Source organism: Giraffa tippelskirchi, chromosome 6 (genome assembly GCF_054371585.1).
Source record: "Giraffa tippelskirchi isolate mGirTip1 chromosome 6, T2T-mGirTip1v1.2.pri, whole genome shotgun sequence".
Taxonomy (NCBI): domain Eukaryota; kingdom Metazoa; phylum Chordata; class Mammalia; order Artiodactyla; family Giraffidae; genus Giraffa; species Giraffa tippelskirchi.
The window spans coordinates 49856033-49873453 of NC_137280.1; the positions used below are offsets into that span (position 1 = coordinate 49856033).

Below are 17421 nucleotides of genomic sequence, written 5' to 3' on the forward strand. Positions count from 1 at the left end.
CATTTTTGGTCTAAAAATCTGTTTCACTCGCAGTTTTTAAGGTATGTACAAATCAGGAGACTTCATAAAAGTCTGGATTTCTGGCCTTTTTTTTTAAAGACAATTTTCTGGAGCTGATTTTGAGGAGCAAGAGCTGTCCATTGGCAGCAGTGCCTGTCGCTCCTTTTCATGCTCTGAAGCTGTCATTTGCCATCATTACTAGACGTATGCTGTTTAAAGAGAACTGATTGAGAGGGTCTTTCGTTTCAAGAAAGTCTGACAACATGCAAATGTCATCTGTGTTCAAAGAAGTGCCCTGGTCTGTTTTGCCTTCAAGATCTCTGAGACACCTAAGTTTGTGACCCCTGTCCCCACTTCACAGTTAAGCCTCTTAATAGTGATGCACTGGGCCCCCAAATTCAGGCATGGACAACGTGGGAACCATTTCTTAGAATGAGTGAAATGACCAGAACCCGGATGCAAGGCTAGCTGGCAGGAGTCCCTGGAGAGCAGCTGATTCATCTCAATCCATTCGAGCTCCTGATGGTGGTGGTTGCCCATCCGAATTTAAATATCTATGGGGAAGATTCTGTGTCCTGACTGGTCCCCTCTTTGTTGACATAATCTGGGGAGATTGACCTGGCAGAACACTGGGATTCAGCGGTTTCCCTGGTGGTCTAGTGGCTAAGACACCGTGCTCCCAGTGCAGGGGGTCTGGGTTCCATCTCCAGTCAGGGAGCTAGATCTGACATGCTACAACTAATGCAGCAACTGGTGCAGCCAAATAAATAAATATTTTTTAAAAAAGAATTATTTTCACCTGGCTTTTAAATATTAATGTGGTAGCTTCATTTAGAGACTTTCTTCAGTTTTGGAAATGGATGTTTTGTAACTTTTTATTATTTTCAGGCTTGATCTTGAAAATGAAGAGTATGAAAAGCTTTTCAAATCTATTAATGGGTAAGTTGCCAACATTGGTTTAAGACAGTACATGAAGTCTAAGTGATGCAAAAAAGTACATATGAATACAATACATGTTTCTAGGTAACTATTTTTCAGTGGTATAAATGTTAGTTTTCTGAGTTATTTTATAGAAATTATTTTGTTGAGAGATGCAAAAATCCTGCAGAGAGAAGGCAGGTTAAAAATAAATGTTATATAGTGGATAACATATTTTTTTTTTAATGTGTGACATAATTTTTATTCTTTTAATGCTTGTCTTAAAGGCTTTGAAGCCACTTTGGAGGCCATAACATACTGCTTGCTTAGGGGATTTATAAGTCTTAAGACTGAAGATATTAACTGGTTATCTTTCAGAAGGTGGTTTGAATAGAATTTGGTAAAAAGTTTTATATCCTCTAGCTTCATCACAAAAGATATGATTGCTTAGCTCACAGGAAAAAATCATATGAAAAAATGCGAGACATACTCGTAATTAAAGGAAAGCTAATTATAACAATTAAAAACCATTAAGTTGGCAGAAAGCAGAAAATGTGCTGATGTGCTAAGGTGAGGGTATGAGGAAACAGTGTTCTTATACTTTATTTATGGGAGTTGTTGATGCAAATAATATCTAAACAATCTACATTAAGGAACAGGAGAGAGTTTTATTCAAGCCATACTGAGGACTATAGCCCAGGAAGAAAGTGCTTTCGAAAAACACCGTGTTATATCTTGACAGATCAAACAACGTACATCAAATGTGACAGGGTTACATTCCTTCCAGGTTTCAACAGAGACGTGGCCAGCAAGTCAGCATGACCTTAATGTCTGGGAAGGGAACCTTGTCTTGGAAGGACTGCTAGTATGGGTGTCATAGGAAGGGCGGCCATTTATCCCTATCTTCAGCATGGACTTTTCTTTAACTTCTAGATAATACAGTCTTTTCTTAATGCTTAAAGCAGAGGTACAGTGCATGTTTGATGGGCCATAGACAAACTGTTCTTATTAGCATAAAGTTCAAGTCAAATCATGTATAAGTCAGAATGACTTCCCCATACTAGCTCATGCTAGCTCATACTTCCCCATTCTAGTAGGTGAAGATGTCTTCCATCAGGATGGAAGTTATATAGTCTTTTGGGGGCAGTTTTATAATATCTTTTGAAATTAAAAATGCACATACCATGTAACACAGGAAATGCTTCAGAAGAAATTTTATTTTACAAATATAATCCTCTCCTTGAACATATACTATATGTGAAATAGGTAACCAACAAGGGTCTGCTGTACAGCTCAAGGTTCATACTCAATATTTTATAATAACCTATAAGGGAAAAGAATCTGGAAAATAAAACCTAGTCACTTTGCTTTACATCTGAAACTAACACAAGATTGAAACTTGACTATATTTCAATAAAAAGTAAAGCAAAAAATATAGTCCCGTCTTATATGATGACCTGGGCCCAAATGTATGCACTGTCATATTGTTTGAAATACCCCTGATTTGGAACCCATACCTACCCATCAGTTGCGAACTGGGTTAAAAAATAAACTATACTCATATAATAGAATATGGTTAAAAATGAGGTTGTCTGTAGATGATGCCCTGAATCACTGTTGTAACCTAAATAGTGTGGTATTGTTATACGAAACAAGCAGGGTACACAGAGGTGTGTGTAGTGTACTCCCATTTGCTTTTGTTTTTGAAGTTGGGGTGAAGAGACATGCATAATATATATTAGGTTAACACAGCAAATCTTAATGGTGGTTATTTCTGCTTGGGAGTGGAATAGAGGGAGTCTATCTTACTGTAAAGCTTTTATTAAAAGAGCTTTTAAAATTAAAAAAAAAATTGTTCATTTTTTTAAAATAGCTGTGTTCAAAGCAGTCATTTGCATTCAGTTCAGTTTAGATCAGTAAGTATTTAAAGTCAGTTTAGTGAAACATTTACAATGCCTGTAATGTGCACTGTACTTTGGCATGGACAAAGATAAGTCCAGGAGAGACCATGAGATAGAACCTCAAAAATAAAGTGAGCATGACTCGCATGCCACTTTTAAGAACCACTTTTACTGAGCCACTGCAGGTTATGCAGTGAACCCTGTACTGTTTTGGGGGGAGAGTGCAGAGATGAAAAGTGGAGCCTTTCTTTCAAGGTGTTTGTCAATCAGGAGGGACAGTCAAGTTTTACTTTTGAATGGACTGAGGTTAAACATGCCAAGTTCATTCAGAGGCAGCTTTTTAAATACCGAGTCAGTGAAAAGGGAGAACTGCTAATGAGTGTTCATTAAGCCACTTTCCTGCTTGGTTTTGTGGCAGATGTTCTGCCTTATGGTTTTGGTATTTCCTACCAGACTGTGATCTTACCAACAGCAAGAATTGCCCATCTCTGACTCTCCAGGCTAATACCTATTACTGAATGAACAACAGTCTCAAAAGTGATATTTCTTACATCTCAAATTCATATTTAAGTACTTTTTAAAAATTTTAATATATTTTATCCAACCTTTGTAATCTCTTTAGAATGTCCTTAGTTACTTTAAGAGCTCTTTAACTTGAAAAGTTGAAATAAAAACATTAATACTTTGCTATATATCTCCTCTATCGGTAGAGTCCAATAGTCAGATGTTTGTGACGGTCTTCTTTTTTTTTCTGAGAAGTTTTTTAGAATTGTCATTGTGTTCTTTTTCAAAATTTTCTGATACCATTCTTATTTCTGAAGAGAACTCAGGGAAATAATAAGAAATGAAAATTTTCATGGATATTCAGTTCTAGCCTACTGTATTTTTATGACTAGTTCATTCTTTATGGTTAAAACAATTTTCTTTTTTTTTTTTTTTGTGAGCCAAGACTGACTTATGGCTGTGAACCTGCAATTGATTTTGGCATCTCTGATCATCTTAATTTAAACCTATTAATAGCTATACTTAGAATTTTATTTCTACTTGATTTCTAGCTCTGCATATTCTTCCCTTGCCCCCAATTTCTTTTACTTTAACTTATCCATACTCTATTTCAAAAATAGACTTGTTTATCCAAGACGTTTGGTAGAATATGCACAAATGCATTGTTAACTGCAATAGTTTACAAATAGGTGGGATTGTAAGTGTTTTATATTTTTTTGCCTAGCTTTTCTCATTTTCTATAGTGCTCCGTCTGCTTATGTAATCAGGAAAGGTTGTTTTAAAATAAAAAGATTGTTGATTTTCTGAGAGGGAGGAAAGGTTGAAATGCACCCTGTTTGATGTTGTTTCAGAGTCCTTTTCCCTGGAGGAAGCGTTAACCTCATGAGGTCAGGTTACGCTCGCGTGGCCAAAAAGTTTTACAACTTGTCCATAAAGGTGAGTCTCAGTTATTTCTTATTATTCCAGGTGAGTTTTTGTAATTTTCCACAAGGATAATTCTTTTTTTAAAGCACGTGATGATACTTCCTTCAGCATTACTGTAGTCTCATCACCCCTTTAACTTTTGAGGTGCTGGTTCTTTCCCACCCTGTGGCGGCTCTCACCTGTTTTCTGTGTGCTTCATTTAATTCTGGACTCCAGGGAACCCTCCAGTCCTGCTGACCAGCCCTCTGTCCTCGGGCTCATTGACATGAACCAGGCACTCATGGTGGCTGAGTAAGCAGTCTCTATTATGTACTGGGCGTTGTTCATAGGTTGTTAATTCTCATCTCCCCTCACAAGCTGCCCTCAATTCATCCAATCCTGTTTGACCTTGCTTCACACTTACCTTCCACCCTAAGGCTCCACATGCAGTGACATGTGGAGCCTCTCGGCTTCTCTGTAATCTCACTTTGCGCCTGCCTTTGCAACGTACCGCAAACTCTTGGGATTTCTTCCCGGAACTGTTAGCAATTTTCTAATTAATCTTGCTGGCCCTACCATCTACCCAACCTTAAATATTTCCCTAAGAAGCTGCCTTTAGCCTGTGAGATACTTGTTGGAAAATGTTGACTGGCTTGGCTCAATGACCTGTAGCCTTCTATAGTCTTTGAGTCAAGATAGTCTTTGAGTGGAGAGTGTGTCCACAGCCCACCTTTTCCAGCCTTTGTTTGTGCACGTACTTGCAGCCAGACTGGTGTTTCTAGAACATACCCTGTGTCCTACTTGCAAATCTGCTTAGTCTGTTTCTTTCTACCTCGTCAGTCATTTGTGCCTTAGCCAGCTTTCAGGGCTAAGGGTTGTGCACCTTATGGGGAGGTGTCCCTGTACCCCTGCTGGAATGGCATCCTTCTCCTGCTCAACTTTTAGAGTATTTTGTTGTTGATCAGTCACTAAGTCATGTCTACCTCTTTGGGACCCCATGGACTGTAGCCCGCCAGGCTCCTCTGTCCGTGGGATTTCCCAGGCAAGAATACTGGAGTGGGTTGCCATTTCCTTCTCCAGGGGATCTTCCTGACCCAGGGATTGAACCCTCATCTCCTGCATTCTTTACCACTGAGCTACCAGGGAAGCTCTCTGAGATTAAGGGGCTTTTATCTCAGAGACTCAATATCTTGAAGTTAGCTGTTGTCTCATCAGATTGCATGGTTCTGATACCCTTCGAGGCATTCCTTGTTTCATACCAGATGGTTCTATGTACTTAGTACCTGCTCAGCGGACATTTTTTGGAAAACTAATGAACAAAATTGAAATTTTATAACAAGAATGATTTCAAAATGCATTTGGGAAGCATATATATGAATATTATAAAGTAACTCTTCCTTTGGCAAATAGAAACTTCTGTAACATGGTTTGTTCAATTAAAGAAAAACAAAGTCACCTAACTGCTTAACTTATAAAAGACACAAAAAACACAAAAGGTCTATTTGAAAACTTGAAGATTTCAAAGCAAAGAAAAATGCTTAGCAATCTTGAACTTCCCTTTAGGTGTAGCCACTGGGGTCCACAAGCCCTCAGAAGAAGCAGCCTTCAGAAGTGATCTCTGTTAGATCTGTATGGGTCCACTCTGTGTCCTTTGTTCTGCTGATTACAACAAATTGTTGTTTTATTGCAACAATAAAACAACTTGCGGTCCCAGCAAGTGGGGATTTAACATTTAGTCCAGAAATCAAATTTGGTACATATGGAAACAGCAGTTCTATCCTCTTGTGTTTATTGTTAAGTGAATGCCATAAGACCTTTCAATATAGCATATGCAATTCTAACTTCTAAAAGTAAAACTTTCCTTGATTTGTATATGAAGTATTAAAATCGTATCTTGAAGTAGAAAATATAAGAATTAATGTTGTTCTATATTTTTCTTACTGAGGAACAGAAAAAAATTCTGTAACATTTTCTGTATTTAAAATGCATTACTGGAGTAGGAAATGGCAACCCACTCCAGTATTCTTGCCTGGAAAAATCCCATGGACAGAAGAGCCTGGTGGGCCTACAGCCTATGGGGTTGCAAACAGTCGGACATGACTGAGAGAATGAGCACACACACACATAGTTAGGTTATATTTTACAGTCTATGCAGGAAAACCACTGTTTTTAAGGAAGTTACAAAACCCATTTTTTTTTGGTAACTGTCAGTACATATGGGTTTAATCTTTAGTTAATCAGAAAATTCAGTCACTAGAAAACTTTTTTCCCAGTCACACTAGTGGTTTTAATTCCCTCTGAGAGCCCTAGTACGTTTGTACTTCTTTAGTTTACTCTGTGAAAAGTTGTAACTTTTGCTTGCTGACTGTTCCCTTCCTTCCAAATTATGGCTTTCATCAGATTAAATCTGATTGGCTGAAGGCTGTTACCAAAAATTCTGAGATAATGGAGGGAGAGGAAAACCTCCATTCAGAGTAGTTTCAAACCTGGACAGTTACTTAAAACAATAGGATTTGTACAAAATGTATAAGTAGGCATTTATCTAGCATCATCTTCCATATTTACAGTCCCTTAATGATAACATGTGTTGTTTGGTAGTTGACTGGCAGATGTCTGTCTCTTTCCCAGCACAACTGAGTTTGGATAGTTTGGTAAATTAAACCTTAACTGTTATGTGGGTGCTTGGTCTACAGAGAGATAAAGGGATAACCTGCTGATACAAAAGAAAATGCTAGCCTACTACTATTGATCTTGGAAATTCCTTAGAAATCCATGTGTGACTCAGGTGCCCATCTTGTTAGGACAAACTGAATGTATAAATTTTATTATGAAAAGTTTGAATAAGCTTAGTTTTTCTCTTGACTCTGCAAAGAGTTTTGGCGAAGGAGACTATTTTCCCGTGTGGGGCACCTGCCTTGGATTTGAAGAGCTTATTTATCTGGTCAGTGGAGAGAGCTTATTAACTCGTACAAAAACTGTTGGAATTAAACTGCCGCTGAACTTCTCTAGAGGTAAGAATTTTCTTTTTGCTCCTTCAAAAAAGTAGTAACTGGGTTAAGATTAGTAAGTTGCAAATATCCAAGTCAAAAAATGTTTGTAACATTTGTTAATTTTTAGCTTATTTACACAGGCTGAAGATGTAACTCTTTGTACTGAGTTATAAAGATGGCTTAAGGGATTTTGCATATTTGTAACTTACTGCTTCTAGTGATATCAGGACCATGCATGATGAAAAACTCTAAAATAAGACCTGGTTTTGAGTTCTAACTTTGTTACTTCTGCCTTGGGGAATCATTTAACCTGTCTTAACTTTTACAAATAATTTCTAAAAACATTTACCTCTTAGGGTTTTTTGTGAGGGTTAAATAAGACAGTGTTTTCTGGGTACTACACTAAGCACTTTAAACATAACTCTCATAAATGTTAGCTTCAGTCGTGTCCAACTCTTTTCAACCCTATGGACTGTAGCCCACCAGGCTCCTCTTTCCATGGGATTTTTCAGGCAAGAATACTGGAGTAGGTTGCCAGGCCCTCCTCCAGGGGATCTTCCTGACCCAGGGGTTGAACCTGCATTCTCCCCTTGGCTGTGTTCTGTGTTTTGACCCCAACTGGGGCGTACTCCATTCTAGTATTAACAACCTGGAGGTAGCTCAGTCTCCAGGTAAAGGTCATCTCCCTGACCAGACTACCCTTACATCAGATACCAGCCTCTAGTCACGCCCCAAGGCTACTCACTTCTGATCAACTGGCCATGAGTTTGGGGATACCCATGGGTTTAATAGAGCTTCCCAAGAGGCTCTAGTGGTAAAGAACCCACCTGCCAATGCAGGAGATGTAAGAGACGCGGGTTCAATCCCTGGGTTAGAAAGATTCCCTTGGAGGAGGGCCTGGCAACCCACTCCAGTATTTTTGCCTGGAGAATCCCCATGGACAGAGGAACCTTGGCGGGCTACAGTCCATAGGATTGCAAAGAGTCGGACGCGACTGAAGCAACTTAGCACACACTCACGCATAGGTTTAATAATGTACTGGAATGACTGACAGAGCTCAGAAAGTGCTGTGTTTGCAATAAGAGTTTTACTGTAAAGGATTCATATGGGCTGAGGTCTGGAGGCAATGCAGAACCTCCTGCCCTCTTTCTGTTGACTCAGGGCACGTCACCCTCCTGGTGCATCAATATGTTCACCAGCTAAGTGGCTCCAGGGAGCTTTGGTGCTCAGAGTTTTTATTGGAGGTTCATTGTGAAGGCATGATTGATTACATCACTGGCCATGTTATTGAATTCAGTCTCTAGTCCCCGTCCGTCCCATCCCTGGAGATCAGGCTGGCTCAAAGTCAGATTTACTCTTGAAATCTATTTCATATCCATTGTGCTGCAGAATCAGGTAAAGCCAGACCTGCTGTAATCACGTGGTCAGTCTCTCTGATCACCAGCCTCATCCCAAAGCCGTCCCGGGGCCACCTTATGCCACCTCATGAGCGTTACAAAGACATGCCTATCCTTCGTGAATTTCCTTGAAATTTCCAAGAGTTTTAAAAGCTCCCATTCCAGAACCCAGGACAAAGACCAGACAAATTCTTTATTTGCCAGTTTGTGTAAATAGATACTAATTCCTGGGAGTTCCCTGGTGGTCCATTATTGAAGAATCCACCTGCCAGTGCAGGAGACACAGGTTTGATCCCTGGTCTGGGAAGATCCCACATGTCATGGAGCAACTAAGCCTGTCCTCCACAGCTGCTGAAACCCATGTGCTCTAGAGCCTGTTCTCCACAATGAGAGAATCTACCCACAATGCAAAGTCTGCGCACAACAACTAGAAAGTAGCACCTCCCCCCCCTCCTGCCGCAGCCCATTGTAACCAGAGAAAGCCCTCAGGGAGCAGCGAAGACGCAGCACAGCCAAAAAATAAAATTAAAAAAAAGATGATTCTTGTAGGTTACTTGATCTCAGAATCATCAGAATTGAATGCTACCACCCTTTCTTGCTCTCTTAAGGATTTTGGATGGAAAACAGTAGTTGTTATTCCCAGAACTTATACAATATTCTGTACTTTTCAAAGCTCTTTCTCACATTCAGATAGTGCAAAAATCATGTGGGAAATATATGTCTTGGGTCAGTTTCTTTTGGTTGTGTGTGTTTGAAACCCAGTTTATACAAACCAGGAATGAAATCCACTGAAATAAGGAATCAGCAGGTTTTGATTATCTGGGGCTCTGGGGTTCTCGTGGACCATTAGCATCCTGAATGACAGGCTCATTTAAGGACAGCTGACATTGGGGCCTTGACTACATCAGGATTTTCTTATCCCTTTGCTGCTGTGTGTCTGTGTCAGACTCCAGAGTTTTCAGTGAAGTAAATTGCTTCTTTTGATCTGTCTAGTGGTTAGTGACCTGGTTTGTGTTCTTTTCCACATCGTTGGTATTTTTGACCATTTAAGTCCCAGATACTTTGAAAATCTGTTGAAAGTTCTAGATCCTTTCCTGTGCAAACAAATATATACACATGTGGACAATTTTACCTATTTTTCAGCCCTGTCTAGAGAACTCAAGTTAAAATCCTCTGCTTACTCTGTGGCTAGCCTGCTCATTATCATGTCCAAAGAATTTTAGTTATTTATGTTGCAGTTCTAGAAGAAAGATACTTAAGTATGGAACATATTTGGAACTGTGTGTTGAACTTATCTTGTGCCTGACTAGAATACTCCTGTGGAAATGATGTGTTTGCAAATCATTTAGTCATCTTGATTGTGTCTTCACAGTGGCCTCTCTCTGGCTGTGACTTCAGCGGATTTTATTTTTTTCCTGTGTTTGAATGATTTCTCTTGGGCTTAAATTTTTTCAGGTGCATTGAAGAGCAGAATGTTCCAGAATTTTCCTGCTGACTTGCTGCTGTCATTAGCAGTAGAACCTCTGACCGCACATTCCCACAAGTGGAGCCTCTCCGTGATGGTATCTCATTTATTATGCAGTGAGATCCATGCTAAATTTAGACTTACTGCAGAAGTAATCATTTTGGTTTTATTTTTGCACTTCAGAATTTTACGAAGAATGAAAAGTTAAAGGGGTTTTTCAATATATTAACTACAAATACAGATGGCAATATTGACTTTATTTCAACCGTGGAAGGTATGTATCACTGCACATGTACACTTTGTTTTATTATATTTATGAATTTTTATTTTATAGTTCTTTTATGAATAAAATCATGTTACTTTGGGGACTGAAGTTGGAAGTTAGGGCATTATTGGAGAAAAGAGGCCCACGGTTTGCTCAGGTTCCAAATCAGTTGCGGTTTACCTGGGTCACCTTCTAGGTCAAGGTGATGAAAATGGAAGGGAGGTGAAGACTATGGGGAGGGTCTATGAAGATAAATGGAGAAGATGACTTCTGTTTCTAGCAACATTGCAGATTAAGTACATGCTCCGGACAACAACAAAAAAATGTGATTGGCATACAGAAAAAAAATCTCCCTAAATACATTGATGAAAGGACAGTAAGGGTATTTAGGTCCTAAACTCCAGGAGTTCAGTGGCGCATTTAAACCAGCATTGTTGCTGAATCAGAACTTGAGGTGAAGCTCAGGAGCGCCCTCTCTGGAGAGTACCCCCACAGAGTGGGACCCGAAAAGCTGGACCCTCAGTGAATCCTGCGTGCAGAACTGCTCAGAGCTAAGAGCTCATTGGGAGCTGAGACTGTGTCTTATTCTTCTTTGTGTTCCCAGGAGATGTTGAATGGATGACTGATTATGTAAATGAAAGAGATTTGGCTTGGAAATCAGGGCATCACATTTCCGTGTTGGTCGTGTTTCTGGCTGTGTCATCATACCAGGCTCATTTGAAAATTTTATCTCTGAAAACTTCCTGATACCTGCTAGATAGAAACACTGGAGATGCTTTTATTTGCGTATTTCCTTCCTGTTCTTGATACTTTTGTTCTAAATTAGTGAGACAGGGCCTGGTTCCTACATTGTCGGGAACCTGCATTGATCTTTCAGTGATGCAGTTTACAAAAAAAAAGTGAATCTCAACTTGTTTTTGAATTTCAGTGTGTATCTCTGTCTAAACATTCATCTATCTATTTTTCTATCTATCTGAAAAATCTCTGTTACAGTTTATCACTTCTTGTTGAGTTGTGAAGCTGTGTCTGACTCTGTGACCCCATGGACTGCAGCATGCCAGGCTTCTCTGTCCTTCAGTATCTCCTGGAGTTGGCTTACCATTGAGTTGGTGATGCCATCCAACCATCTCATCCTCTGTTGTCCCCTTCTCCTCCTGCCTTCAGTCTTGCCCAGCATCGGGGACTTTTCCAGTGAGTCAGCTCTTTGCATCAGATGGCCAAAGTATTGGAGCTTCAGCTTCAGCATCTGTCCTTCCAGTGAATATTCAGGACTGATTTCCTTTAGGATTGACTTGTTTGATCTCCTTGCAGTCCAAGGGACTCTCAAGAGTCTTCTCCAACACCACAGTTCAAAAGCATCAGTTCTTCAGCATTCAGCCTTCTTTATGGTCCAGTTTTTACATCCATACATGACTACTGAAAAAACCATAGCTTGACTATATGGACCTTTGTCAGCAAAGTAATGTCTCTGCTTTTTAATATGCTGTCTAGATTTGTAGTAGCTAGTGTGTTTCTTATCCTAAATAGTACTTTTCATATCTCAAAGAAATATATTAGAAGATCTGTCTTTCAGTTATCTGTGTGTAGCAATTGATTTTCTAGTCACCTAGCCAGTGGGTCTCCTGCTGGTGTCACCACATGTGGTCCCAGACAGAGAAAGAGAGTATGTTACAGGGAGGTAGGGAGGGGGGCAGTGGGAGAGGGATGGAGTAGTGACCACAGCTACTCGGTCGTAGGTTCTCCTCTTGTGAACCTTGCCTGAGAAAGGGTAGAATAAAGGAGGTTTCCTTTCTGTGACGTGATCTCTCCTAGCAGAGTCTGATGGGATGCAAGAGGACAGTGCTCTTTTCCCTGGATTCCTCTACTTTCAGATAACTCATTCCTCCAAGTATTTTCATATGGTAGTTAGGGTTTTAATTTCAATGCAAAAGTAATAGAGGATTTCTTTTTCAATTAACGCACTGTTGACTGGGAGGTTTTTTGCAGAAACTAATGCCTGTGGCCAGCGATTTGTTATCTAAGTGAATATTAAAACACTCCAGTCAGTAATGTTTGGGTAACAAAAGACATATTAATACATCTCTGGTCAATAAATTGTTAAAATGAGGAAAGGCATATGTGTGAAGAAAAAAATGAGTATGTAAATTTCTCAGAAGGCAAATATCACACATATTCATGTTTTAAAAAGTTACAGAATTTTAAAAACACACTTAGAAGCAGGCGAGTAATATAGTGACATCCTGGGAACCTTTCTCTAAGTTTCAATAACTTTCACATTTATGTGGCCATTCTTATTACATATAGTCCAGGGGGTTGCAAGAGTCAGACATGACTTATTTCATATCTACTTTTTCCTCCTACTAGAGTATTTTTTGGAGTAAATCCTAGGGATCATATCATTTTTGTATATAAAAGTAGTTAATAATTCTAAGAATAAGTGAACTATAGTAGCAAAAATCTTTCAAATTTAAACTTCTTTAAAAAACTATTTAAAAATTGATTCAATGAAGTCATGAACCATTCCACGGACTGTGAGAGAGGCACAGTGTATGCTGAGACAAACTAGCTAACTATAAAGACACCAGAGATGCTGGCATAGTTCATTCTCACATGAATAAGTCATTGTATCGGAGGGGATGAAGATGTGGTGTGAAGTGGGGGGAAAAGAAACCCATTGTAGAAGAAACTTGTCACTAATCAGATGTACCCTTGACTATTGAACTGGTCTGTATTCAGACGCTCAGTTATTCCACTCTACTCTGATCATGCTTACTCCTTGAAAGAAAAGCTGTGAGAAACCTAGACAGTGTATTAAAAAGCAGAGACATTACTTTGCCAAAAAGGTCCTTATGTCAAAGCTATGGTTTCTCCAGTAGTCGTGTATGGATGTGAGAGTTGGACCATAAAAAAGCCTGAGTGCTGAAGAACTGATGCTTTTGAACGGTGGTGTTGGAGAAGACTCTTGAGAGTCCCTTGGACTGCAAGGAGATCAAACCAGTCACTCCTAAAGGAAATCAATCCTGAATATTCATTGGAGGGACTAATGCTAAGGCTGAAGCTCCAATATTTTGGCCACCTGATATAAAGAGCTGACTCACTGGAAAAGACCCTAATGCTGGGCAAGATTGAAGGCAGAAGGAGAAGGGGACGACAGAGGACGAGACAGTTGAATGGCATCACCAACTCAATGGATATGAGTTTGAGCAAACTCCGGGAGATGGTGAGGACAGGGAAGCCTGGCGCATTGCAGTCCATGGGGTTGCAAAGAGTCGGACACAACTGAGCGACTAAACAACGAATAACAGCTCTGATCACCTAGTAAAGTAAATCATATTTCAAAAAAAAAGTTGTGCATGCGTGCTAAGCTACTTCAGTCGTGTCTGACTCTTTTTGACCCCATGGGCTGTAGCCCATCAGGCTCTTCTGTTCATGGTATTCTCCAGGCAAGAGTACTGGAGTGGGTAGGTAACAGTGCCCTTCTCCAGGGGAATCTTCCCAACCCAGAAATTGAACCAATGTCTCTTATGTCTCTTGCTTTGACAGGTTCTTTTACCACTGGTCACCTGGGATTCTCATAAAAGGTTATAAGTCAGTGAAATACTGTTATTATGAACTTCATATTGACTGTGAATTGAAATTCTTTGTTTCTGATAATAATATGCACAGTTTTACTTTGTCTGACATTGTGGGCTATAAAAGTAACGTTTTACACAGAATATACAACATAATCGTAACATCTTAGACCATTGTTACCATTTAATACTCACCAGTCTATTCTTTGTGCAGGATACCAGTATCCGATATATGGCGTCCAGTGGCATCCGGAGAAAGCTCCTTATGAGTGGGGGCAGTTAGAATGCATTTCCCATGCACCTAATGCTGTGAAGGCTGCATTTTATTTAGCAGAGTTCTTTGTGGCTGAAGGTAATATGAGGCAGAGGTTATAATTTTATCACTCTGGTGTGGTTCTGAAGGAAATTGCCCTCATCTCAACTTTTGTGTGTTCTAGAAATATTCTGTATGTTTAACTTTTAAGAAAATTAATTTGAGAGCCCTGAAATTGAGATATTAGTCATTTAAATCAGGACCATTATTTCAGTTAACAGTATTGCACTCTCTAAAGTGGGTTGAATTGTTAAACAACAGCATAAAGATGTTTCTTTTTTCTGTCTTTTTGATTCCTTTTTTTAAGATTTTTTTCCATTACTGTTGGATTTCCCTGGTGGCTCAGTGGTAAAGAATCTGCCTGCCAGTGCAGGAAATGTGGGTTCAATCCCTAGGTGGGGAAGATCCCCTGGAGAAGGAACTGGCAACCCACTCCAGTATTCTTGCCTGGAGAATCCCATGGACAGAGGAACCTGGCAGGAGGCAGTCTACAGGGTCACAAAGAGTCGGACACGACTGAGCGACTAAACAACAGCCACCATCATTACTCTTCTTTGGAATAATATTTTAATTATGACATTATCTGAGAATTAGATTTTATTTTTCCAAGACAATTATATGAGTTGAATCTATACTCATCAGTCTGTGGATTTAAGTCTCCCTGTCTATAGGTATTGGCACGTTGGAGAGTTAATATGCTTTGCCTGCTTTTTCATGTTGGAGAGACAGATGTAGTCACACAGTGTTATGTTTGTGGGTAATTGAGAATTTGGTTCTAGATGCTTGAGGTTTAGTTGAGTGATGTGGGTATGAGACAGAGCTACGGATGCAGCTCGCCAAGGATGGGGCATCCCTTGGGTGAGGCGTGGGCATGGGAAGACTTGGCCTTCTCCATCCAAGCTTTCCCTGAGGTTTATCAACCCTCTGTCCACACTTGCAGGTATATACTGTATCCTGAGTTCACTGTGGTTTAGGATTATGCTCAATTGAATGGGTTATCTCTTGACAAAACCCGAAATTAAAAAAAAAAAAATCCCAAAGTTCTCCCATGTCAGTATTAGTCCTAAGAACATTTTTAGGTCACGTGTGTGGAAGTGAATGAGGACGGCAGTGAGCAGGGCAGGGTTTTCTCCAGCACTGTCACGGGCATGACTCCACCGTCTTCATCTTCCAATGCCCTCTTTCTAAAAAATGCCAGAAAGGCCCATATTACTTTATTTTGAGTTTAGGTAAAGTCTGAGCCTTTACCTCCTCACATTCAAACTTCAGCTTTGCCGACTTCTTTGTGCCTCCTTCCATTTCAAATTTCCGCCTCACCTGTGGGAAACGCCTCTCTTCTCCCTGCCACTGCCACACCTGCCTCAGCTATACAGTGTCTCCCTCCTCTTTACTCTTGAACCATCTTCAGGAAGTTAGTCTATAAAAAATGTTCTATGTAATGATGTAATATTCGTAGTTTGTACTCATGCATGGAGTAAACAGTGTATGATTTAGATACAGAATGTATCATGTTCAGTCAAGTGAAAGTGTTAGTCACTCAGTCCTGTCTGACTCTTTGTGACCCCATGGACTGTAGCCTGCCAGGCTTCTCTGTCCATGGAATTCTCCAGGCAAGAATACTGTAGTGAGTTGCCATCCCCTTCTCCAGGGGATCTTCCCAACCCAGGGATCGAACCCGGGTCTCCTGCATTGCAGGTGGATGCTTTTCCGTCTCAGCCACCAGGGAAATCCCTGTACATTGCAGTGTACATTGCAGTGGGGCAGGTCACTTAATGTACAAAGTACAGAGCAATGGGATCCTCTAGAATTTGTTGTTAATACTGACATAGCACATGACAATAATAGGTTACTTTTTATGTGCAGCTTTCAGGGAATAGTTTAGGTACAGTTTTAGCTTTGATTGCTGTTGGAGGAGTTGGAGCTTCTTCCTTGATGTCTCATAGGCAGGTTTTTCTCCTTTTCTGGTCTGTAAGACCAGAGTGATAAATCAACTGCAGAGACTCTTCATTTTAGAAGATTATTTCCAGTTAAGGTTGTACATAGCCTAAGTAAAGAATAAGCAAATAAAAGATTGGGACTTCCCTGGTGGTCCAGTGGCTAAGACTCTGTGCTACCCGTGTTAACAAAAATGTTAACAGTATCCAGTCTGTGTGGGAATCAGACTAGATTGCTTGAGAGTTAGGACATTGCCTGGTGAATATTCCCGTCTTCAGGAGAGGCGCCAAGGCTTGTGCACAGTAGGTACTTAGGGTAGGTGCCTAGTAGGTGTTTGAATGTAGTGAGAACTGAGCACCGTGGGGTCTGGTGCAGAGCAGACGTGGCTGCTGTCAGGAGAATGCCCCTCCAAGTCAGGTGCTGCTTTGTTTGGGGGAAATTTTATGAGACATTTTTCCTTTTTGCTGGCCTTGTCCTGCTAAATAATGCTGATTAGAGGAAGGAACATCATAAAGTAGCCTTTTGAAAATTGTACCCCATCTTCTTAAAAATTAATCCTTTCTTTTTCTTGCAGCTCGGAAAAACAATCATCATTTTGAATCTGATGTTGAAGAGACCAAAGCACTAATTTATCAGTACCGTCCAACTTACACTGGAAACATTTCTTCATTCCAGCAAAGTTATATATTTGATTGAAAGGCTTCGCTGTGTTAACAGGAGTTCTGATTAATTCCCTGAGTAAACTGTTATAATAATGAAAAAACATGCTGCTCATGGCAGTAATAGGCCACAGAGATGCCTTTTCTGTGATGTTACTGGCTCTGATTGTTCATTCAGTATTTTTGTGTATCACATTTGATAATCAGTGAGACAGATAAATAATCATAAAGTGTTTCATGGAAAAGCTTTGTTTTATCTAAAGATTAGGAAATAAATTTATTGAAAATACAGATGTTTTATTTTTTCTGATTCTGGCAATACCACTCCCTAAGCCATCCACCTACCTCATCCTTGCTAAAGACTGTTTTATTTTTTAATCAATTTTTGTTGAGGTGTAGTTAACATACAACATTATATGAGTTTTAGGTGTGCAACATATCGATTTGATATCTTTATATGTTACAAAATGTTCACCACAGTCTAGTTACCGTCTCCATAGAATGTTGTTACAATATTATTGGCTATATTTTCTGTGTGTACATTACATTCCCCTGGCTTACTTATTTTGTAACTGGAAGTCTTTATCTCTTAATCCTCT

At 39.8% G+C, this 17421-nt stretch overlaps 1 protein-coding gene across 1 annotated transcript in view; it reads left to right on the forward strand.

Moving 5' to 3' along the window:
* GGH (gamma-glutamyl hydrolase) overlaps window positions 1–17109 on the forward strand; it is a 20959-nt gene extending 3850 nt beyond the window's left edge. The window contains exons 3-9 of the mRNA XM_081504320.1: window positions 889–939; window positions 4175–4259; window positions 7099–7237; window positions 10069–10175; window positions 10262–10352; window positions 14130–14267; window positions 16738–17109. Coding sequence (XP_081360446.1) covers window positions 889–939; window positions 4175–4259; window positions 7099–7237; window positions 10069–10175; window positions 10262–10352; window positions 14130–14267; window positions 16738–16859 — 733 coding nt within the window. The 3' untranslated portion in view covers window positions 16860–17109. The remainder of the gene's footprint in view (window positions 1–888; window positions 940–4174; window positions 4260–7098; window positions 7238–10068; window positions 10176–10261; window positions 10353–14129; window positions 14268–16737) is intronic.
* Window positions 17110–17421: the final 312 nt, after the last annotated feature.